The 26055-nt window shown below is 36.5% G+C and overlaps 1 protein-coding gene and 1 pseudogene across 2 annotated transcripts in view; one reads left to right on the top strand and one right to left on the bottom strand.

Annotated features, from left to right (window-relative positions):
• The window catches only part of TAX1BP1 (Tax1 binding protein 1), an 89864-nt gene that overhangs the window by 55295 nt on the left and 8514 nt on the right, over positions 1-26055 (bottom strand). For both annotated transcript variants that reach the window (XM_055420965.2, XM_055420964.2), the window contains exons 3-5: positions 17141-17243; positions 10689-10876; positions 6542-6700 (exon numbers count right to left, since the gene is read on the bottom strand). In XM_055420965.2, coding sequence (XP_055276940.1) covers positions 6542-6700; positions 10689-10876; positions 17141-17243 — 450 coding nt within the window. The remainder of the gene's footprint in view (positions 1-6541; positions 6701-10688; positions 10877-17140; positions 17244-26055) is intronic.
• Positions 19831-20298, top strand: LOC148778359 (EEF1A lysine methyltransferase 2 pseudogene; annotated as a pseudogene).

Raw genomic sequence — 26055 nt, forward strand, 5'->3', positions numbered from 1 at the left:
CTATACAGCCATATGCAAAAGAATGAAACTATACCACTGTCTTAATCCATGCAAAAAAAAAAAAATCAACTCAAAATGAATAAAAGACTTAAATTTGAGACCTGAAACTGTAAAACTCCTAAGAGAGAACACGTTCCGTTCCGTTCAGTCGCTCAGTCGTGTCCGACTCTTTGCGACCCTGTGGACTGTAGCCTACCAGGCTTCTCCATCCATGGGATTCTCCAGGCAAGAATACTGGAGTGGGCTACCATTTCCTTCTCCAGGGGATCTTCCCGACCCAGGCATCAAACCCGGGTCTCCCGCACTGGGGGCAGATGCTTTAACCTCTGAGCCACGAGGGAAGAACACAGATGGTAATAATCTCCTTGACACTGGTCTTGACGATGAATTATTCGATTTGATACCAAAAGCAAAAATAAGCAAGCAGAACTACAAAGTTAAAAGCTTTTGCTTTTGCACAGCAAAGAAAACTATCAATAAAATGAAAAAGCAACCTTCAAAATTGGAGGAAAATATCTGCAACTCAATTATCTGGTAAATATTCAAAATTATAAAGAATTCACACAACTTAATAGCAACCCCCTAAAAAACCCACACAATTTAAAAATTGGTGGAGGAACTGAGAAAACATTTTGTTCAGAAGAAAGCATATGAATGGCCAACAGGCACAAGAAAAGGTGATCAAAAATCACTGTCAGGGAAATGCAAATCAAAACTACAAAGAGTATCAGCTCACACCTATCAGAATGGCTGTCATAAAGAAGACCAGAGATAACAAAACACCGGTGAGATGTGAAGAAAAAGGTACTGTTGTGTACTTTTGTAATGTAAACTGGTGCAGACACCATGGAAAACCAAATGGAACTAAAACTATCATTTTAGTGATAAATGATTCAGCAATAGATAAACTATTCAGCAATCCCACTTCTGGGTATGCACCCAAAGGAAATGAAAACAGGACAAGGAAGATAATTTATCAGCACTCATGTTCTGCTGCATATTCACAACGGTCAAGATAAAGAAACAACTTAAGTGGGTTACATGGATACAGAAAATATGGTACATAAATACAATGGAATACTATTTAGTCATGACAGGGAAGAAAATCCTGCCACTTGCAAGAACATGGATGGACCCTAACAGCATTATGTTAAGTGAAATACACTAAACAAACACTACATGGTATCTTCTTACATGCAGAATCTAAAAAAAAAAAAAAGTCAAACTCATAAAAAAAGAAGAGAAACGTGGGTACCAGGGACTGAGGGGTGGGCGACAGGGAGGGAGAGGTTGATAAAAGAGTATAAAGTTTTAGCTATAAGATAAATAAAACCTGAGGATCTTATCTTTATTATTGTGACTATAAGTTAACAACACTGTATTGTATAACTGAAATCTGCTAACAGAGCAAAATTTAAATGTTCTCACACACACATGAAACAACAAATAGGGGAATTCTCCAGTGGTCCATGGTTAAGGCTGTGCTTCCACTGCAGAGTGCACAGGGGTTTGATCCCTGGTCTGGGAACTGAGATCCTACAAGGCACACAGTGCAGCCAAAGGGAAACAAAAAAACGGGATAAATATGTAGTCGAAGGATGTGTTAATTAACTAGATGGGAGGAATTATTTCACAATGTATACATATTCAAATCATCATGATGTATACTTTAAATATCTTACAATTTTGTTAATTACACATGAAAATGAAAATACTCAATGACACAAGTCGTATGAAACAAACTATTAAACATGCACCAAGTAACACCTCTGTATTAATCTATACAAGAATATGAGATAATTCAAAGTATTTATTTTAGAAACAAAACATTATGAATTTCTGAAACTATTACATAACAAATAAGGAACAAAGTTAAAGTAAATGGCTTTAAAGAAATATATTGCTTAAATTATGCATTAAAAGTAAAAGACTTTGTGTCTTTTCTTCTCCATAAAAAATCGGGAAAAGAAAATTAGAAATTCAATGATATCCTAACTTCAAAATTGGTTTTTAGCAATTCTACACATTAGGAGATAATAACATACGAAAAAGCTACTGGGGCAATCTATACATTAAACAGTTTAAAAGCCTTAAACTACGTCTGTCCAAAATTAGGTATCTAATGCAAGGATAAAGAAAGCCAAATATATAAAGATGGTTGAAGAGGTCCACACTAGACAGAGCCATTATATGAGAGATCTTTCATGTTCTCTCACTCGTATACTTATGGTAACTCCCAAATGCCTGGTAACGTCTCAAGGTACCCTATACCTTGCTATTTACTCACTAAGTCATGTTTAACTCTTTGTGACTCTATAGACTGTAGCGAATTGCCATTTCCTTCTCCAGGGAATCTTCCTGACCCAGGGATCAAACCCACATCTCCTGCATTTCAGGAAGATTTTTACCCTACCTCATCTGACACCACCCTTATGGCAGAAAGTGAAGAGGAACTCAAAAGCCTCTTGATGAAAGTGAAAGAGGAGAGTGAAAAGGTTGGCTTGAAGCTCAACATTCAGAAAACAAAGATCATGGCATCTGGTCCCATCACTTCATGGGAAATAGATGGGGAAACAGTGGAAACAGTGTCAGACTTTATTTTTTTGGGCTCCAAAATCACTGCAGATGCTGATTGCAGCCATGAAATTAAAAGACGCTTGCTCCTTGGAAGGAAAGTTATGACCAACCTTGATAGTATATTAAAAAGCAGAGACATTACTTTGCCAACCAAGGTCTGTCTAGTCAAGGCAATGGTTTTTCCCATAGTCATGTATGGATGTGAGAGTTGGACTATGAAGAAAGCTGATCGCCGAAGAATCGATGCTTTTGAACTGTGGTGTTGGAGAAGACTCTTGAGAGTCCCTTATACTGCAAGGAGATCCAACCAGTCCATTCTAAAGGAGATCAATCCTGGATCTTCATTGGAGGGACTGATGCTAAAGCTGAAACTGCAATACTTTGGCCACCTCATGCGACGAGTTGACTCACTGGAAAAGACTCTGATGCTGGGAAAGGTTGGGGGCGGGAGGAGAAGGGGACGACGGAGAATGAGATGGCTGGATGGCATCACCGACTCTGTGGACATGAGTTTGAGTGTACTCCGGGGTTGGTGATGGACAGGGAGGCCTGGCATGCTGTGATTCATGGGGTCGCGGAGAGTCGGACACGACTGAGCGACTGAACTGAACTGAATATATTTACAGACTTGTGCAACCATTACCATAACCTAGTTTTAGAACATTTTCATCACCCCCAAAAGAAACCTTGTACCTATTTATGGTCACTGTTTCCCACCAGTTCCAGGCAACCACTAATCTAAATATCTATGCTGCTGCTATGGATGTGCATATTTTGTATATTGCATAAATGATCTATCTTAATAGTCCTTCAGATATTCAGCAGTTTATACACTCATACTTCAAAGAGAAGCCCTTTAAAACTGTTATACGAAGACTGCTTTTTAGAATTCATACCACAGATTTTAAACCAGATTTCACACCAGATTTTAAACAGGTGCCAAGAAATGTCACAGATTTTATAAGTCACTCAACTAACCCAGGTTTAAAAGTTTCTGAGCTATTTTAACTGCCCAGCAGGCCTGCCTGATTAAGATGGAGACTATCACTGTGGAAGTAAAAAGCAAATTCACGAAGAACTAGCCCCATGACTAGCAGCAAAGAGGAAGTAGCTCTCCTAGCAAGCATATTATTTTATCCCCAGAAATAAGCAACTGCCAAAATATAACTCAGAATTGTTTGTATATACAAACATTGTTTTTAGAATCTGGGGGAAACATCGATTCTTACTCCTCCTTGGATGACATTATTCATATTTTATTTCTTGATTATGAAAATTAATACAATACTAGCTGAAGTTAGTGAGAATCTATTATGCAACAAATATCATTCTAAGTCTTTTTGTCACCATTTTCTATAGAATAACTTAAAAAAAAATATCACTTCCACATATCTTATCTTCCCAGATTGTATATTCCAACGGAAGAATAGCGGCAAGGAAGAAGTCCCCTTCATGATGAGTGACTGTCATCAAGATTTATGAGTTGCCATAAACTTCCAAAGATCTCTTCTGGGTATCTTAGCCACAATTTCCTACAAATTTTGCTTCATTAATCCCCTGACCTCAGTCTACCACTTTCTCAACCCAAGTCTCTCAGCATAATCTTCATTCTTATCATAGTGCTTAACCCGTCACCTGGACAGCAGAGAGAACCTAAGACTGTTTAAATTTCAGGTAATACTCAACTGAACCAGAGAAATGGTCTGGTGTACATGAATAATTTCACACAATTGAAGGCCTCTCTTTCTGCCATTTCTACTCTCTATATCATCCATTCTTCCCTTTGGATTTCAAGGTGAACAGTCTAACATCAAAGGCCATACTTCAGGGTATTCTTGACCTCATGGGCTAAGTACAGGTTGTAATGGGCTATTTTGGAAAACTGCCAAATTCAGGTAACAGCAAGAGCAATGTGTGAAGAACAGAAAGAAAAGGGTTAGAACTGTACAAAGGACAGCAAGAGAGTTACAACAATTGGATTAAAAATTTACCTGGATGTTCTAATAGTCTAGCTAGGCACATATAATGAGATTTTATTATAACATTTATAATACTCGGGTTCAATTCAGTTCAGTCACTCAGTCGTGTCCGACTCTCTGCGACCCCATGAATTGCAGCACGCCAGGCCTCCCTGTCCATCACCAACTCCCAGATTCACCCAAACTCATATGCATCGAGTCAGTGATGCCATCCAGCCATCTCAACCTCTGTTGCCCCCTTCTCCTCCAGCCCCCAATCCCTCCCAGCATCAGAGTCTTTTCCAGTGAGTCAACTCTTCGCATGAGGTGGCCAAAGTATTGGAGTTTCAGCTTTAGCATCAGTCCTTCCAATGAACACCCAGGACTGATCTCCTTTAGGATGGACTTGGGTATACCTGCTTAAAAAATTCAAATTTAAAAAGTGGTTCCTTAGAATTCCCTGGAGGTCCAGTGGTTGAAAGACTCCGAGCTTCCACTGAAAGAAGCACAGATTCAATCACTGGTCAGGGAACTAAGATTCCACATGTTACACGACCCTCCTCTCCATCCCCCCCAAAAAATGGTTCTTTAACCAAATACAGTATGTACCCCTACTGTAGGATACTCCTACTGTAGGACTGCAAGTATTCCCCAGGAATAAAATTGGGGGAATAACTGTGTAAAAAGGCTAATAGTAATAAGGACAAAAGACTTGACAGATGTTTATAAGGAGACATGGAGGAGGACATGGCAACCCACTCCAATATTCTTGCCTGGAGAATCCCATGGGCAGAGGAACCTGGTGGGTTATAGTCCATGGGGTCACAAAGAGTCAGACACAACTAAGCTACTAATCCATAAGGAAATAAACAACTGAACACATTGCTTGATATTATGTTTACCCTCTAACTCAAGCAATTCTCAAACATAATAAGGTTAAAGTAATCTTTTTTGTTTGAGCCCTATCTGTATATCACCTCTGCTCAAGTGTACAATATACAATCACTCCACTAGAGTATAAAATGGCTCAATTAACAATTATTAAGCAACTGTTCTAGGTCTTGCTGCACAAAAGAATAATTGGGGGAGAGGGATAAATTGAGAGGTTGAGACTGACATATACATTACTATATCCATGTAATGGCCTACATGGGAAAACAATCTAAAAAAGAAAAAGTAGATATATGTGTAACCAACTGACTTTGCTGTACACGTGAAACTAACACAACATTGTGAATCAACTACACTACAATAAAAATTAAAAAAGAACAGACTCATCCTTAGGGAACACCAGGTCAATCCTGTCAATGAGCATAAGCATTTCCAACTAGTAACAACGTTAAGTGAGACTGTGATATATATATAACCATAATCTGTGCAAGTTTGTCAATAAATTTTCTTATGAAAATATTAAATAAACAAGTCAATTACTAGGAGACTGCTTTTTCCATTGTTTTTGACTACTGTCTTAAATCAATTTATATCTCTAAATTACACTGTTCTACACTTAAACGTTTTTTCTTAGCTTAAGACTGCCAATTTTTTTTAATTAGGTGGTTTTTAGGATAATTTATTGCATTTCTCACATCAATGATTTCAAAATTATAGTATTACATCTTATTTCACTGAATTCTGATTTTTAAAAAGTAATTTTAACTACTTTAATTCTACTCTTTCCTTTATTCAGTGTTTATCATTCCTAATTGTATTTCTAAGCCATCTCCCCAAGATCAATCACATATTCTACAATTAGATGTAAAGCTCTAGAAACAGTCGTCAGGGACTATGTTACAAGCCTGATACCAAAAATCTCAAAAGTATTTTAACCATTCACAACATAAGAGAGGCTGTGGCAAAAGGTTGACAGGATCTGACCTATACGTGTACAAGTATCTATCCAAATACATTTTTCAACATGGGATCTTCACTCATTTTATGGTTCAGTTCCTGAAAAAAGTAGATTTCAGACAATATAACTCTAATCCATTACACAGGACACAACGAACCTTTTGCTCTGCTTGCAACTGATCACCTCTTTCCTTCTCATGGTTAAGTTCTCTTTCCATTCTTCCAACTTGTTCTCGAAGTTGTGTTGTTTCCTTTTCCAGAACAGCAATTAACTTTAACAGTTCTTCTTTTTCTTTCATGGTTTTCTCAATTTTCAACTATAAAACAGAAAACTCAAATTGTTTGTAATCCTACAATACAATACAAATTCAGTTTTCCATTTCAAAAAAATAGTGAAATTTGCAGAAAGAACTTTTACAAACTATCTTCTTCATATGAATCAAACTCCTTTGTCGTCAGTTAAAAATTCATTAATCTGTTAAATTATGGCAAAAACCACTACAATATTTTTAAGTAATTAGCCTTCAATTAAAATTTAAAAAAAAAAGAAAAAAAATTCATGAATCATAAATGGAAACCATTTTTGATTAGGCAAAGAAGAAAACATTACAAGAAGGTAGGTGCAGAAGTAATGAATTTTATTATGAAGTTGCCTGCTAATCACTTTTCAAATCAGTACTAAAAATAAGGCATATTTAGTTTCATGAATGACAATTCTGGGCTTTTCTTATTTTGGGTAAAAATCAAGGAGAAAAGTATGTACCTCTTCTTGAATGGAAATCTATGAAAAGTGGCAATTCTGGGCTTTTCTTATCTTGGGTAATAATCAATGAGAAAAATATGTACCTCTTCTTGAATGGAAATTCTTGAATTAAGAACTTCCTTGTGTGTTACATAAGGCCTTCACCTGTAGGATTACTATGAAGTTTGGGTTCTTTAAATAAGGTCTCAGGGGTAGGAGATGGGAACAAATGTATACCTATGACTGATTCATGCTAATATATGTGGAAGCCAACACAATACTGTAAAGCAATCATCCTCCAATTAATAATAAATTTAAATAAGATACTAAGAAATAAGTTTCTGTATGTACAAAACAGTCTCTGTGTAGGTAAATTAAAACAAATTTTATAAGTAAATGCAAATTTTAGGGAAAAAATGCAGACTTTAACAACATAACTGACTCTTACATGAACCCTAATAGTTAACTCAGTTCAGGAACTCCAGTATTCTAAAAATTACCAAATTAAGGGACCTAAAATAGAAAATAAATAATATGGTCAATATTTTTCTTTCAGCAAGTTGTCTGATTCTAACAGGGGAAGAAGAATGGAGACTCACAACAGAGGCATTATACATTTAGCTAAATAAAAATGTTTTTCCCCCAGTACACCCCAAGTCAATTTCCCAGGGTCATAGAAACTAACTCTAATTATTTAAACAGTAAAATGGCTCTTACAAAAGTTAAACAGCTGGAAAATTTTTAAATGCCCCATCTATCTCCTCCATTAAACTAAATGAAAATGACTAGAGTAAATGCCCTCAAAAGAGAAAAGTTTAAGTATTCACTGAATTTCTTTTTCCTCTATTTTTTTAAAAAATTATTTTTGGCTCTAAACTTTCTGGCAGCTTAAAGATTCACCTTGACCCAGTATGACAGAAACATCATGAAAGAACTACTATTTCCCAGTGATTCATTTAATTGACATATACTTTCTAAAGAATTCACTGACTCTTAAGCAGAAATTTTTAACTAAAATTAGATAAAACTGTCGGAGAAGGCAATGGCAAGCCACTCCAGTACTCGTGCCTAGAAAATCCCATGGATGGAGGAGCCTGGTAGGCTGCAGTCCGTGGGATCGCTAAGAGTCGGACACGACTGAGCGACTTCACTTTCACTTTTCACTTTCACACATTGGAGAAGGAAATGGCAACCCACTCCAGTGTTCTTGCCTGGAGAATCCCAGGGACAGGGGAGCCTGGTGGGCTTCCATCTATGGGGTCAAACAGAGTCGGACACGACTGAAGTGACTTAGCAGCAGCAGATAAAATTGTATAGAAGTCCAATTCCTGTCCCCAACTTTGTGCTTTGATATCTTTCAAGCATACAAAATGGTTAATATTTTACAATGAACCTCCTCCATTCACCCATCATCTAAATTCAATAATTATTATTTTGCCCTGTTTATTTTATAAATACATAGATACGTAAGTTTACGTAATTTTTTTTTTTTGATAAAGCATCTGAAACATAAATGCAGACACTTCACTCCTCCTAAGTGCACAGGGCAAGCTATCACCTAATAAGTACAATCTCGTACTTAGCCACTACAATTATTATAGCTAAGAAATTTAACAATAATTTTCTCACACACAATGGGTAGCCCAAACTTAAAATAACCCACTCTACTCCCAAAATATCTATTTTTTAAATACCTAAGAGCCCATCAAGGTTCACAAACTAAAGAACTGTTACTCAATCATTTGTATTGCCAACAGTGCCCTAAATAATGTCTCACACTTGTACTAATTTGGTGCATTTTTAGTAAACTCATTAAGATTTTCATGAATGTGGAAATTTAAAAGATTTGTCAAAAAACTGTTCAGACTATAAATACTTTATCTCAAAAACATTTACCTAAGAGACAAAAATTTAAATTTTCTCTATAAAGTACAAATTACATTTTAAGAGTAGGAAAAAGAGAACTAAACTGTGCAATATCCCAATTTACTTGGGAGCACAAAAGAGAGGTAGAGGCCAAAATGCCTGTTGCTTTTCTGTTGCAGGTCTTCTGAAATCAGGGTGGTCTAATAAGTATTCAAAAAACTCCAATATAAACACTGCATTCTTTTTAAGAGCTAGGCCTATTTCAGCATCTTTGACTAGCATTCAAATACCAGGCTAAAAACCTTGATCATCAGGCAGTCATCACCACAAAATGTTTTAGTCACCCTATAAAAGTTACATTTCTTTATTTAAGATAAGAGAGGAATTTCTGAGAGGAGAAAGGGAATATATGAAAAAATTCACAATAAAAGTTATAGGTTCCTTCTAACTTTCTTAGTTCAACTGTACAGTATCTATAATCTCGTCTTTTTTCTGCAGTTTGTTTTTGAAGGTAAATAAAATCAAAGACATAAAAGAGATTTACATATAAAAATCCATGTGCGTATAAAGAATAAGTAATGACTTCTGTAGACTAAATAGGAATATAAATTAATCAAAATGTATATTGAACCAATTATTTTTTCACAGAAACTCAAAAATAACATTCTAATTTGCTAGGTTGAGGGTAAAAACATTGAGAAATATCTTGAAATATGAATGAGGTCCTAGTTTTTCCTTTTCAATAAGTTCTAAAAATTAAGACGTGGCATTTTTTACACCTCTACACAGTAAATTTCCTTTGGTGAAATGACTCCAAAATAATAAATAAAAAACAGTAAGATGATCTTTCACTTTTTAAAAAAATTATGGTTAATCCAGCTTATTCATTTGATCAGGAAAAGAAATCTTTTTAAAAATGCTCAACCTAAATTAAGAGACCGGGATAGTTCACTGTCACATTTGGGATAGAGCATGCTTGGAGTATAGTGAAATAAGGTTCACATCCAATTACAGTTAGACTTACTGCTTTACAAGGGCTTCCCTAGTGGTTCAGACAGTTAAGAATCTGCCTGCAATACAGGAGACCCTAGTTCGATCCCTTGGTCAGGAAGATCCCCTGGAGAAGGGAATGGCTACCCACTCCAGTATTCTTGCCTGGAGAATTCCATGGACAGAGGAGCCCGGTGGGCTACAGTCCATGGGATCGCAAAGAGTCAAACACGACTAAGTGACTAACACACACATTATTGCTTTATACTGCTTTCCCATCAGCTTCACCCCCACATCTGTACTATTCTACAATCAACAGATTAGGCGATCCATAAATGAGAAAGGTTAGGGAAAGGGAACATTAGAAGTTTTAGGTGTAAAGTCTCTCAGTAATTACTTATTGCCAATCTATATACTATTCACAAAATATTAATAAGCCTAGGGACAGTCCCTGCCACAGTGAAATCAGTAACATAATTGTGACAAAAAATATACTTTAAGTTCATTAGTTAAAGCATTTAATTCTCAGGTTATACTCTTGGACAACCTGAAAATTCTTAAAATGCCAACCAACAACAACTCTATTTCTAACTGAGCAATGACTGATTTGTCTTTAAAACATTCACTATTTTAAAGCCACAGTTCATAACAAAAAATATAGTTTATAATGTAAATTTATCAATATTCCAGTCACTGTAGGTACCTACCTCAAGAAGGCCAGCTTTTGTGGTCACCACCAACATATCAGAATTTCCTTCATCTTCCATAGTGAGCAACTCTTCAACTGGAGAAGCAGCTCGAAACTGAAAAGGTGTACTTGCTCCACGAATTTCACCCTTATGGGTAACATAACAGAACTGATAAAACTCTCCATCATCATTTGGAAGGTAATATCCTAAAAGGAGTATAAACAAAAAAATCATTATTTATTGTTATAAAATTATTTGTATTTAACAAATTTTGCCATCTCCTCTTATTCCTGACCTTGTTTCTAGACACTCAAGATGTCTTTCTTTCCTCCTTCATAAATCATCTATCAAAACCAGACTCTTCTTTCTTCCCTAAATATGCCCATATTTTTCTTATCTTAGGTCTAAGATTATACTTTCAGAATATTCTTTCCCTGTATTTTAACTCGGATAAAACCAATTCATCTGGAAGAGTCAAGTATGTAGTTTTCAGTGAGAAAGAGGCTGGAGGAGGAGCAATGAAGGAGTAAGCATAAAAACCTAGGAGGACTGCTGCTGCTGCTGCTCAGTCACTTCAGTCGTGTCCGACTCTGTGTGACCCCATAGACAGAAGCCCACCAGGCTCCCCCGTCCCTGGGATTCTCTAGGCAAGAACACTGGAGTGGGTTGCCATTTCCTTCTCCTAGGAGGACTAGGGATAGAAATATATCAATTAAAGAAATGTTCTCTCAAAGGACATTAATTAAATGCAAAGGAGAGACAGTAACAGAAGGAATATACCACACATGTGAATTGTGTAAGGGCAAAAAGAGGATGAGGTCTACTTGTGCAGAACAAAAATAAGCTTTGAAACCACAAATATTTATTCTGGAATCCCAGCTCTACCACTAATTATTATATATTTAACCTCCCTGAGCCTATTTCTTATCTGTAAAAGAGATGTGAAGACAGCTATCTCAAAGCTTCAAAGTATCATGGATTATGTATACCATCTAGCCCAGTATCTGACAAATGTTTTCAATATTTGTTCCTTTCTTCTTTAGCTCAACTGCTACCCTCTTAAATTCTGCTGGATTACAGCTCAAAATTAATCTTTACCTCCTCTCCAAAGCTCCCATGGTAATTTTTACATGTAAAAAGGGATAAAAAAGAAAAAAAAAAAATCAGGACTTCCCAGGTGATCCAATGGCTAAAACTCCAAGCTCTCAATGTAGGGGACTTTGCTTAGATCCCTAGTCCGGAAACTAGATCCCACATGCCACAACTAAACACAAAGTGTTTTGCAACTAAGATCTGGTGCAGCCAAATAAATAAAAATTGAATTAAATTTTTAAAAAAATACTCCACAGTATGCTTTGCATTACCATTACATATATGCTTTACAGGCAACATCCATCCCTGGAGGAAAAAAATGGCAACCCACAGAGAAGCCTAGTGGGCTACTGTCCATGAGGTTGCAAAGAGGTGGGACACAACTGAGCACATACACATAAACCTCAGAAACACTGAGAGCAGATTATTAATAAATATCAAAATTCTGAAATCTCCCACAATGACTTGAAAAGAGAAAGCATTCAATGATAGTGAAATGAAATACATAGATCAATCTATTCACCTTATCTTCAATATTGATTTTGACCCAGAAATCAGTATTCACTATGCCTATTACTACTTCATATCTTGAAAAATTTAGCCTTTATTATTATGATATCGGTTTCACTTGGCTTCCCTCTTTAAAAAATAGCTGATCTTTGTCCATGGGGACGGGGAGGCAGAGAAAATATAGTATTAGCCTGAAATATCTGGTGGTTCTTGAAAGTAAGAAAGAAGTTTTCAAAAAAACTGGGTGAGGGGGATGTCAAAAACCATGGGAGCCCATCTGATAGAGCTTCCAGTAGCCAAAGAAAGCTAAAACAATTTGATCAACAAAAAATTGGTTACATTAGACTTTATCCCACAGAAGAAAATAAATTTCCATGAATCCATGGAGAAGAGGACAACTCTTCCTAACGTAACAATTCCAATAATGTACAAGAAATGAGAATAAAAAGGCATCATCAGACAAACACAACAACAGGTAATTGTAGGTAAGATCCACTGATGGTTACTAAAATTAATGGGTCAAAGTCTGAGGCGAAACAACATTTGCTCATCTCAAAGTTGCTCCCTATAATATTCATTAAATTACAAAGAGAAAAATACTAACTTTAATGTAGAGAAACCCAGCAGACATCACTTTAACCAAGTGATCAAAACATTACTAGAAATTAAGACATTCAGACATCAAGTAATCTCCAGTACAATGCACTGAAAAGAATACATCACTTTCATGGTAATCTTTCTGAAAATATGCTGCTAAGTCACTTCAGTCGTGTCCGACTCTGTGCAACCCCATAGACGGCAGCCCACCAGGCTCCCCCGTCCCTGGGATTCTCCAGGCAAGAACACTGGAGTGGGCTGCCATTTCCTTCTCCTCAATCTAATCACAAGAAATGATCAGAAAACTCAAAATGAGGAACGTTCTACCAAAACAAAACTGAAAACCACTCTTCAAAAATGAAAGGTCATGAAAAACAAAGACAGAATGAGGCACTATCACAAACAGGAGACGAGGAAGATGACGTGACAGCGAAATACGATGAGGGATTATGGACTCGATCCAGGACGGAGAACAGGAAAGCCGCTGGAAACATGGACTCGATCCAGGACGGAGAACGGGAAAGCCGCTGGAAACATGCACTCGATCCAGGACGGAGAACGGGAAAGCCGCTGGAAACATGGACTCGATCCAGGACGGAGAACGGGAAAACCGCTGGAAACATGGACTCGATCCAGGACGGAGAATGGGAAAACCGCTGGAAACATGGACTAGATCCAGGACAGAAAACGGGAAAACTGCTGGAAACATGGACTCGATCCAGGACGGAAAACGGCAAAACCGCTGGAAACATGGACTCGATCCAGGACGGAAAACGGCAAAACCGCTGGAAACATGGACTCGATCCAGGACGGAAAACGGGAAAACCGCTGGAACATGGACTAGATCCAGGACGGAAAACGGGAAAACCGCTGGAAACATGGACTCGATCCAGGACAGAAAACGGGAAAACCGCTGGAAACACGAGTGAAATCCAATAAAGTCTGTTCTAACTACTGCAGTCAACAGTGTTGTACCAATGTTAAATCTGTTCTTTTAAAAATAAACAGTTATATAACGTGTCAACACTAAGGGAAGCTGGCTGAAGGGTAGATGAAAATTCTGTATACTATTTTTGCAACTGTACATCTAAACTTACTTCAAAATACAAAGTTATTTTTAAAAATAAAAGAGAATTCCCACTGGATCCAGGGGTTAGGACTGTGCACTTCCAGTGCAAGGGGCACAGGTTCCACCTTTGGTTGGGAAACTAACATACTGCAAGCCACAATAAATTTATCTAGCAATAAATTTTTGAAGTTTTTAGAAACTCCATCCTCTTAATAACTTCTACTAAATTTATTAATCCGTGGCTGAGTAACTTTGCAAACAGCCACTACATTAACTTTAAAAGCTTAAACAAAAAAAAAAAATACATTTTGACTAAGCAGTTCTGGTTTGGACATGACTGAAGCGACTTAGCATGCGTGCATGCACTGGAGAAGGAAATGGCAACCCACTCCAGTATTCTTGCCTGGAGAATCCCAGGGACAGGAGTTGCCATCTATGGGGTTGCACAGAGTTGGACATGACTGAAGCACCTTGCAGCAGCAAGCAGCTCTGGTATCATGGCATTAGAAATTCTACAGACTAGATATTCAAGGTCTGCTTTTTTTAATATCACAAAAATAACTCACTAGAAAAAATAGCTCAGGACGTCTCTGGTGGTGCAGTGGACACAGGTTCAGTCCCTAGTATGGGAAGATTCCACATACCACAGAGCAACTAAGCCCATGTGCCACAATTACTGAACCTGTGCTCTAGAGCCCTCAAGCTACAACTACTGAACCACGTGCTGCAACTACTGAAGCCCACTCTAAGAGTGTCTGTGCTCCCACAACAAGGGAAGCCACCGCAATGGGAAGCCTGCACAGTGCAACAAAGAATAGCCCCTCCCTGCTCACCTAACTAGAGAGAGCCCACGCAAAACAATGAAGACCGGTACAGAAAAAATTTTAAAATGGTTCAATACCATTTAAGACACAAAATATAGTTATTCAGAGTTGAGATTTAAAGCTACCTAGAAATAGATCTCATCAGATCAATAACACTGAAAACAGGAAAAAGTAAAAACAAATTCCAAGTCAAATCTTATAGCCTGTAACATTAGCAATCAAATGATAGTAAATAAATAAGGGTTCATTTAGGAAAACAATTATACCTATGCATATTTTATTAGTTGTTCTGAGTTTTGCATTTCAGGATTCTCATCACTATGCCACAAAATGAACAAAATTATTTGGATTATGCTTAAAATTCCTTCTACCTCTAATATTATATAACCAAGTTTTTCATGATTCTGTCTTGAGTTCACTATATAACAAACAAGTCCTAGGAAAGCAGAAGCTTCTCTTTCTGAATTTCAAAGTAAAAATTATGATGAATTTTCAAAAACATGTAAATCAGCTCCCAAGAAAATGCTTTTACAGTATAAACAGAAATAAACTAGATGCATTTCTTTTTTTTTAAGTGCTTTTAAACGTTTTACTGTCATAAATAAGCAAATTCATTAGTCACTATAACAAATTCTGTTAAGTTTCTTATTCTAAGAAAACTAATTACTGGAAATGAAGCCACAACTTTGAATAACAAATATCTCATAACAATCAGTTCCAATACACACACTTGAATTTGATCATCTAAAAAAAGGCCATGAATTAAAAGATAAACTACATATATAATTTGTAAATTTCTTAATCTATAAAACATCTATGAGGACCTAAATCTTTGTCTTTATTACAAGTACAAATTTTATCCTCTGAATATGTGTTTCCTGTCACAGTACATAAGTAAACTTTTTCTATTAATATATACGTAAGCTATATGTGATCACATTGCCAACTGATAAACCTCATTAAGTTTTTTAAAAACATAAACCACCAAAAGCCAAAACACTACCACCACCCAATGCTGGCAAAGATGTAATCCACAACAACTCTCTCTCATTGCTACTGGGAATGCAAATATTGCCACTTTGGAAAAAGTTTGATGGTTTCTTACCAATGCATGCTAAGTCACTTCAGTCGTGTCCAAATCTTTGCGACCCTATGGACTGTAGCCAATCAGGCTCCTCTGTCCATGGGATTCTCCAGGCAAGAATACTGGAGTGGGTTGCCATGTCCTACTCTAGGGGAAATTCACAAAGAGAAGCTTCTCTTCCCATGTAGCACTAGTGGTTAAGAGCCTGCCTGCCAACGCAGGATCAAACACACGTCTCTCTACATCCCCTGCATTGGCAGGTGGGCTCTTTACCACTAGTACTACATGGGAAGAATATATTTTAAAATATATTCTTACCATACCAGCAATCTTACTCTGATAAGATAAAATAAGTTGAAAATTTACACATCCACACAAAAACCTGTGTATGGATGCTTATACCAGCTTTATTCACAACTGCCAAACTTGGAAGCAACCAAGATATTAATAGACGAACAAATGAATAAGCTGATATGTGTATTAAAATATTATACTGAGACAGTCCATTAGCTTCTCCAACCAAAAAAAGTCCACAATATAAATAAGACTAAGAAAGAGCTTTAATACAATCTGAAGTCAGTTCAATTTTAATGCAAAAATCACTCTGCAGCAAATTGTTACAGATTTCTAAATAAAATTGTGTTTTGTTTTTAAAATAAAGCAACAGGGTGTGTGGTTGTTTTTTTTTTTTTTTTTTACATAACAAGAAATCTGAAGGCAGTTGCCAGCTGACCTTGATTTGGGAGCTCAGGCATGTTAAACATATATGTGCTTGTCTTGGCCTTCTACCTGATGGCCACAGGAGGGATGCTAGAGCTCTAGCCATCACCTTTGTGAAGGTGGAGTGTGGGGGGGATGGACAATACTAGGTCTATCTTCTTCAAATATATTTTTTAAACTCTGTATATGACACCAAGCTAAGACAAAATGAATTTTGTATTATTCACATCCATTTTTATAAGAAACTTTCCCTATAGAATTTCTACTCATAAATCCCATTAATCATCTTTGTGATTTTCATACACAATATTTTTCTCACCTTTAATCTGTCTTACTATCTAGCATCAGTAACAGCATTATTTTCTCATTTGAAAAAAGTGATCAAAAGACTTCAAAGAAATAAGGAAAACAATGTTTAACTGTCTACATAAAGTATCATATGACTTTTGATAAAGACAGACACTAATTCAACTTTAGTCACTGAACACACTTAAGCAGATAATTACAACAGGGTACAACATTTTTAATGGCAATAAAATATCTAATTTCATCGAGTTCTGTTTTCAGTTCTTACCTTGAAATGCTAACACACAATTGACGGCTGATCCTTCTACATAATGTTCAGGCATAGGGGACCATAAAAATGTGTAATAATCACGAGCAGTACTCCATCCAACCTAAAGGAGAACAACAAAAAGTACATATTATAAAGTAAGTGACTTAATATGAGTGATTATCTTATAGCATATTGTTTACTGCATCCTGAAGTTAAAGCATGCATTAATATGTTTACAAATCATGGGCATTTTAACAAGCACATCAAATTTTTATTATAATTCTTTATTAAGCTATAACCTACTGCTATAAAAACCTGTAACAGTAGAACTATGTATTAAAATGCAATCTGATATCCAATTTCCCATGGAAAATCTTAGCACACATATGATAAAATATAAAAACATGTTTCATTTAAAATTTGATTTCGCTAAACATTGTTTTTAAAAGTTATTTTATGCCTCAAATTTAAGTGTGTTTTTTTAATTTAGATTTCTCCTTTTTCCTTAAATCCACTGATTAAATTTCACTAGTCTCTCATCTTTAGTAAGTCTTGCCTTTAGGCATGGTAAATTTTGTAAAACTTATTTTTACTTTTATTCCTAAAGTGTTCACACATACAAAATAACAACCTATATCCCATCAATCTCTAAAATATTTCCAACTAACAACATGAACATATACATTACATATCTCAGTCTGTTATTTTCCAGATGAACTGTGGTAATAATATCAGATATGTTTTAAACAGATACTAGATATACATTTGCCAGTATATCATGGTTTCCATGATGGCTCAGTGGGTAAGGAATCCACCTTCAATGTAGGAGACACAAGAGACTCAGGTTCAATCCCTGGGTCGAGAAGATCCCCTTGGAGAAGAAAATGGCAACTGACTCCAATATTGCTTGAAAAATCCCATGGACAGCAGAACCTGGTGGGCTACAGTTCAAAGGGTCACAAAGAGTCCAACGTGACTGTACACATGCGAGAAATTATGCATCATCTATAGAGTTTGATTATACATATGTTCTATAATTCTGATTGACCTAGAATTAGATATTCCAGATTACTGAAGATGGAAGAACCTTGTATTACTATCTTGAGTCTCTAAAGGAGTGTTTTCAAACTGTAGGTCACAATCCAATAAAGTGGTGATTCAATTTAGTAATTCATACCCACATTTATTTTTTAATTAGAAAGAATTAGAAAGCATCAGAGTGCATGAAGGCTAAGTATTGCTTGATGAAAATTTGTTTCAATATGTATTTGCGCACAACTCTGTTGGGTCAAATCACAGAATTTTTATTTCTTTCTGTGTCATGGTCAAAAACATTTGAAAGAAGCTTAAGGAAACCATCATGTAAGTGATTTCCCTGACCTAAGGCTCAGTTTTCTCTCAGAATTGTCAGAAGGATTAAATTAGATAATAAACATAAAAGCAGCACTTGGCAGAGTGCCTGACCCACGATGGGCACACCATAAAAGGTAGTTTCTGCAAGCACTGTAAGCTGTAGTGATTAACAGCAGAGAAAGTAAGGTCAGATTGCTGAAAAAGATCACTTACTAGTTACAAGATTTCAGACAAGTTATTTTTGTTGCCTCCTCTTTAAAATGGAGATAATAGGGCTTCCCTGGTGGCTCAATGGTAAAGAATACACCTGCCAATGCATGAGACACAGCTTCAGGGAAGATCCCACATGCCTTAGAGCAACTAAGCTCATGTGCCACAACTATTGAGCCTGTGCTCTAGAGCCAGGGAGCCACAACTACTGAAGCCTAGACACCGTAAGGCATGTGCTCCACAAGAGAAGTCACAACAATGAGAAGCCCATGCACCGCAACTACAGAGTAGCCCCTGCTCTCCACAACTAGAGAAAAACCTTGCAGCAACCAAGACCCAGCACAGCCATAAAATAAAGAAAGAAAATGAAGATAACAATCTCAAAGGCTTGTATGTGTATCAAATGAGATAAGCCCTGTAAAGACATTTAGCACAAAGCTGGCACATGAATGTCCATGAAATGTTACCATTCATTAATACCCAAGGACACATAACCTATTAGGGACAGTGATCTTAACTAAGATGTTCTGTCCCTCATTCCCTATCTCCCAATGCTTCTAACATCTCCTGAAAAAGGGCCCATCTGAAGTATTCCCCAAAAGATAAACCTGGTACAAGTTATACTATGCATTCTTTGTCCCCATGCCGGTCCATGTGCTAGTCTGGAAAGAAATACTATTCTAGAGCTACATCTTTTTTGGAAAACATCTCCCTAACTGAAGAGGCTCTACCTGGACCAGGTGGTTAGAAGACATGCTTAGTGAGCCACATTATTTGTAATGGCAGACACACAGAACTGCTAATATCACAATTATATATATCTGATTCAAGTGGCACAGGGAACAGCAGTAATAAACACATTTATTGTTTTTTTAAAAATACTACCCTTATCTTACAAATTAAGAAACTAGTAGAGGGCATGGACGATCACGGCAGCGCTGCAGCCGTGGTGCAGTCCCCCGGGGGCAGTCCTGGAGGGGATGGCTTTGTCCCATCTGCTCTGGGAACCCGAGAGCACTGGGATGCTGTCTAAAAGAGAGAACTGCAAACTTTCCAAGAATACGGAGATACAGGAGAAATCTGGTTTGGAGAAGAGAGTAGGACTCGACTAATAAGGTGGATGCACAAACACAAGATTCCATTGGATGCTTCAGTGCTTGATATTGGAACTGGTGTTTTCCTGGTTGAACTTGCAAAATTTGATTTCTCTGATGTAACTGGAATTGATTACTCTCCTTCTGCAATGCAACTTTCTAGAAGTATTATAGAGAAAGAAGGTTTATCTAACATTAAGTTGAAGGTAGAAGACTTTTTGAACCCTTCCACAAAGTTGTCTGGGTTTCTACATTTGTGTTGACAAAGGGACGGACATTTCATGCCATAAGCCTTAATCCTGACAATGCAATTGAGAAGAGGAAGTAATATTTGAAATCTCTCTCCAGAGTGTCGAAAGTGAAAGGCTTTTTTCTAATAACCTCATGTAATTTTACCAAGGAAGAGTGCTGGATGAATTCGGTGAAGGATTTGAACTTTTTGAAGAGCTGCCCACACCCACATTCAGCTTTGGAGGCCAATCTGGAAACTGTGGAGCATTGGTTTCCCAAAAAACATGAGACTTCACTGGACAGATTCATTTAGTGCCTTTTTAAGAACCTCTGCATCAAAGTAGACCTGACACAAAAAATGCAAGTGCAAGTAAATGTTTAGTAAGTACACAGGATGCACATTTTGAATAGAAATAATGGGTTGGATAAAAAAAAAAAAAAAGGCTTGTAAGTGTTTGGGTTTTAGAGATCAATCAAGAATAATTTTAAATTTTTCTTTTGTATCTGAGATGTAAATATTTTTCTTTCAGATTAAAAAAAAAAATTCCTGTTAACTGCTGAACAGTTAAAACTTTAAAGCAGTAAATGAACTTACAGGGGAAAAAGAAAAAAGAAATTAGTAAACGGCAAAGTCAGGCTCTGAACCTAAAGTTCAAGCTCTTTACCACTAGGACTCTACTGACTCTTCTTCTAGTAGGATATACTCTCATACTTTCTGAAATTCCACCTCCTTCCTTCCAACACTGAGTTAATGACTATACTATTCCTAAATAAAATGCAGTTGACAAAAGACAGAAACAGTAAGGAAAGGTGGAAAATGCTGTTTCTAGCTGTCTTTCATGGTAAGAAAAACATTAATGGGGAAATGAGATCTTCTACCACATAAGAAAAATGTTTAAGAGATATGTTAAGTGGTTTGGTCCTTGCTGTGTTCTAACTGAATCACATTAATTCAGGCTGTTCCTTACTGTTTGACTACAATGCTAACTTATACTTTGCTTTCCTTTATTGCATAAATCTGGGCAACTCAAGGGAGTGGCAGACCAAACTCTAAAACATCACAGGTATCCCACGCTAAGCCAACCAAGAAATTGGGGCAAGATGCAACCCAATCTGAATATAAAAATCAGCAACATAGGACTATACTTTAAATTCCTTTTGAGGAAGGAAAAACTGAACAACAGTTACATGAGGTGCATGTCAAGCAAATACTTGAAAAAAATAAGGTAAAAGTCTCTCAATCTGGAAAGACAGAGTACAGATCCCTTTAGGATAGTTATGTCTAACATCTAAACTCCCACACACAATAGAAGGACCAACAGTGGAAGAAACAGAATTTGGACATCTAGATTATGCAGGCATTCATGGTAAGAACAGTAAACAAATTAGAAAAATCACACCACAGTGTCCAAGGCACACACTATTTCTATTTTCTTGGTTATCTCGTAAACTTGATCAGATTTCTTGAGTGCAGAGTCCAATCCTTGAAATGCAAGGGAATTTGCCTTTTAGTCCCTTAGCAGCAAGCATAAAGAAAATTATTACATTTAGAATTGATAACAGCAAATTTTAAAACATTGATAAATGGCAGAGAGAATATGATGATACTTAGAACAATGGGACAGTCAAAGTTACCTACAACTGTCAAAACATATTCCTTTTAGGAGCTACGCTTGTATCCAGTTAACAGGGCCTATCTATGCTTAGGAGAGAACCAAAACAGCAGATATTTCACTATTTAGTCCAGTTTGGGGAATTAACAATAGTACTGGACATCATTCTTCTGTTACTAATGCAACTGGCAAAGTAAGAGCAAAAAAGGAAATTAAACAAGAATAACACGAAAGAAAAAAACGGCAAGTGTGTTCCCTTTAAATAGGATTAACATTTTAGAAAAACATGTTGGTATTAATCTGAAAGCAAATGTAAAGAAGATCAGAAGGACAAGTTTAACAAGTAAAAATACAGGTACTAATAAATTCTGGAGAAACCTCAAGAGAAACATTAGGAATGAGAGCACACAGAGATTACTTGCAAAGAGAGAGACAATAGGGATTGGTTTTGGGGGAGATATAAATGGAGACAGACACAGTACATTTAGCAGGTAAGGCACTGAAATAAGTTTGATGATTATGTACAAATGAATACAAAACCTAAAAAACAGTTTGAAAATGAGTCTATGAATTTTTAAATTCTAGAAAAACATACACCAAACTTAGCAACAGGTTTTCTGGGGAAGGTGAGGGTACACTTTGTCAGAGTATGAAATTTCTTTCTTTTGTATATACTGTAATTTTCAAAAATCATTACAAGAGTAAAGGTCCTTCCTTTTTAAAAGGAAAGAACTGCAAAAATGCCTAGATACACACAGAGATAAAATGCTGATTCTAAGAAATATATCATAAACAACATAAATGTCCCTCCATGAGATAATATGTTACAGAGCTACTTATTAAGAAAGCGGCTACAATCATAAACGAAAAATTCAGGACATAAAAAACTTCATATACTACTATTTCAACTATTTTCAAAACATACGCATTCAAAAAAGACTAAAGACTTCCTTTAGTTAAAAAAAAAAAAAAGGACTGAAAGGAAACACTTTTAAGACATTAATAATGGTAACGACTCTTAATAGGTAGGGAGATTAGGGTCTGATCCCTGGTTGGGAAGACCCCCTGGAGGGCATGGCAACAGACTCCAGTATTCTTGCCTGGAGAATCCCATGGGCAGAGAAGCCTGGTGGGCTACAGTGTCAAACGTGGACTAAGGCAACTTAGCGCACATGCACACAGTTGGGCGATGGGACTGCTGGTCTCTTAAATTTTTATCTTTTGCATCCCCTGTTTTGTTCCAAGTTTTCTAAACTTATAATTTTTTACAACAGGAGAATATTTTTTAAAAAATAAGAAAGGACTGGAATGGAGACAGGGCAGGAAGACAGAAGAAGCAGAATGAAGAAAAATATGAAAAGGAAAAGAGAAAAGGGAAAAAAAAACTTTAAACAAGATATTCAAGTACAAAATCACTGCTTAGTTTCACTTTTCATATCAGGAAATTAAAGTTTTTTAATCTGGTTGTCATTAAGGATTCAGTGAGAATAGTACCTTACTGCGAAGGTTGGTTTTACCTATATGACTCTGGACAACATGATAATCACTTCGCACTCCCAATTTCCACAACTAGAGAATTGTTATAACTCCTTTACAGTTAAAAAAAAAAGTCTCATGGACCTTTAGTTTAAATTATTTTAATTATAAGTTAATTTAATTTGTACCAAGCATAGCCTAAATAAATTCTTAAAAATACTTATACAATCAAGACTGAATCAAATTGATAACAAAACAAATATAATGGGACATATTAAATATTCTATCGCAATTAACACTGGGTTTGATAATAGATATGACATCATGTATAGTTCTCAATCTTTTCCTGTATTTTTTTTTTTTACTTCAATCCTATCACTCATAAAATGCACACAGAACTTTTTAGGAATTCTGTTGTTAACTTTGAAAAACTAGATCTCTCACTTAACCAAACTGCCGAGACCAATTCTCGAAGTTTTACATGTGATTTACATGTGGTTCAAACGTTAGCTCCAAAGTTTAATTTGGAGTGACCAAGACACTTCTTTCTGGACCTCAGTTACCTCATCTGCAAAATGGTGAGTGTAATGCTCTCATGAAAGATCTTTGCAAAGTATAAACAAACATGCTATATGTTTTAGTTATAATTTAACCAACACTAGAGAAGAGGGAGAAAAACTGAAAGGAAAAAATGAAAATCTCCAACCCCGTCTACATCCCAAGTCTGGCTTCACTCATTCCCCTACCCAACCTAGACTTCATAGTCAGTTAACCATTTCAGTAATGCGCCTAAAACCATGCTAGTATCCTTTGCCCTCTTGACTTCTCTTTCCAAATTTGCAGTGTGAATAATACCCACTTTTAGAATTCACTCAATTCTAGGTGCTCAATCTCTAGACAAACTCACAAAACAGCCGCTCAACAATCTCCTGGTTAACCTACTCCAATCCCCATTCTCCCACAGTAGCAAGACCAAATCTTCCCCATACTTAAGATCCCCACCCCCAGCCCCACTCCTCATCCCAACTCAGCACATGACCCTGCTCCTGAGTATATTTAATGAATGAGTTTCAGTCCCAGTGCATTAATTGCTGACAGACCTTATAGATGCTTCCTATGGATTATTACCCACAACTGATCCCCTTCTCAAAGGCCAGCATTATCTCACCTAGAAATTAAGATGGTCTAAACATTCTCTGTGCCTCCATTCTAATTCCAATTTATCTTATTCAGCACTGTAAGATTAAAGTTCACTCTATTAAATGAACTCTTATTAAAGTTCACTCTAAACTCTATTACTCTCTGCTTAAAAGTTACTCCTCAGCTAAATATTAAAACAATCGACAACATGATCCAAACAAACTTTTCCCATTCATTTTCTAAAACTGGTACCTGTCCCAGGAAAATTAAATTCTTTAACATTTTCTGAAGCACACAATACACTTTCCCTTCATTCCTTCCCCTTATAGTTACTATCTGGGCACTTTCTCCCTGCCTGCCTTGTCAATATATCCATCAAAATCATTCTAGAGAGCAATATGCAGTACATATCAAGTATTTAAAAACATTCAATGCCATAAACATCATAATTCCTTTTCCAAGAGCTTATCCTATGAAATAAATGGACACAAAATTAAAAAAAAAAATACAGTCTGTATTAAGCACTGTTAAAGAGTCTGATGCTAGGAGGGATTGGGTGGGAGGAGACGGGGACGACAGAGAATGAGATGGCTGGATGGCATCACCATCTTGATGGACATGAGTTTGAGTGAACTCCGGGAGTTGGTGATGGACAGGGAGGCCTGGCGTGCTGTGATTCATGGGGTCGCAAAGAGTCGGACACGACTGAGCGACTGAACTGAACTGAATAGTAAATATTTAGAAACATTTCCATGAATTTCACAGTGCATCAACAGCATATGTGTATACGTTTTATAGACAAAGTATAATTATTACAGATATATACAATATGTTAACAATGCTTATTGCTAGGTAATAGTATTAAAACATGTTTTTTCCTGAGTTTTCCTGTACAGTTTGAAGTTTTACTACATGCTTAAACTTCCCACTGAGTTTTAAGTATCATCCAGGCAAAAAGATAGAAAGGGTATTCTACTCAAATTTATTTATTATTTATGTAAGTACTACTGCTTAAAGAAGAGTTAACAGTCCTTGAAGTGCACAAGAGACAATACATTAGCATTATGAAAGCCAAAAATAAGCAGGCAATGCAAATAAAGGAAGCTATAAATCAGGTCTTATAAAGGAGCCCTATCTGGCACCCTAAGTTATTTGGTCTTGGCATTATCCCACAGAGGATGAAAAGCCACTTAAACAAGAGGAAGGTATGTTCAGATTTTCACTTTCTATTATATACAGAGCATTTTGAAGAACAGATAAAATGGAGAAGCGGCATTAAGAATGAAACAGGGAAAACAGGAAACCTATTGCAATCATCTTAGAAGGAGATAAGGAGGGCATGAACTACAGCAGTGATATTAAAAATGTGGAAATAGGCAGTAAAACTGACACAATTGTGTTTGGCTGGATCTGATGAGACAGTCATAAACTTTTGGCGTAAACAATAGGTTATTAACAAAAAATGAGAGGGGGGACCAGAAGACAAAAATAAGTAGTCTGAAAAAAAAAAAAAAAGTAAAGATTTATCCTGAAATACAATTTATCACACATCAGCTGACATATGCAGACTTCTCACTGCACATAATGAAAAGTCAGCAAACTACTTAGCTTTAACACTGAAGGTCTTCCGTGGAAAGACTGACACTTCATCTCCCTCCACTTCACTAACTCATTCTCATAAACATTCTCACCCCTGTGCCTTTGCTTATGCCATTTTCCTGCCAGGAATGCCCTTTTCTTCCCTCAATCTCATTTCCCTGCTCTATTCTTCCTCTCTGTCTCACTCTTCAAGAAAATACCAATTCTTAGTGTCTTT

This window comes from Moschus berezovskii, chromosome 3, assembly GCF_049115385.1.
Source record: "Moschus berezovskii isolate FMDL1 chromosome 3, NW_MosBer_1.0, whole genome shotgun sequence".
NCBI classification, from domain to species: domain Eukaryota; kingdom Metazoa; phylum Chordata; class Mammalia; order Artiodactyla; family Moschidae; genus Moschus; species Moschus berezovskii.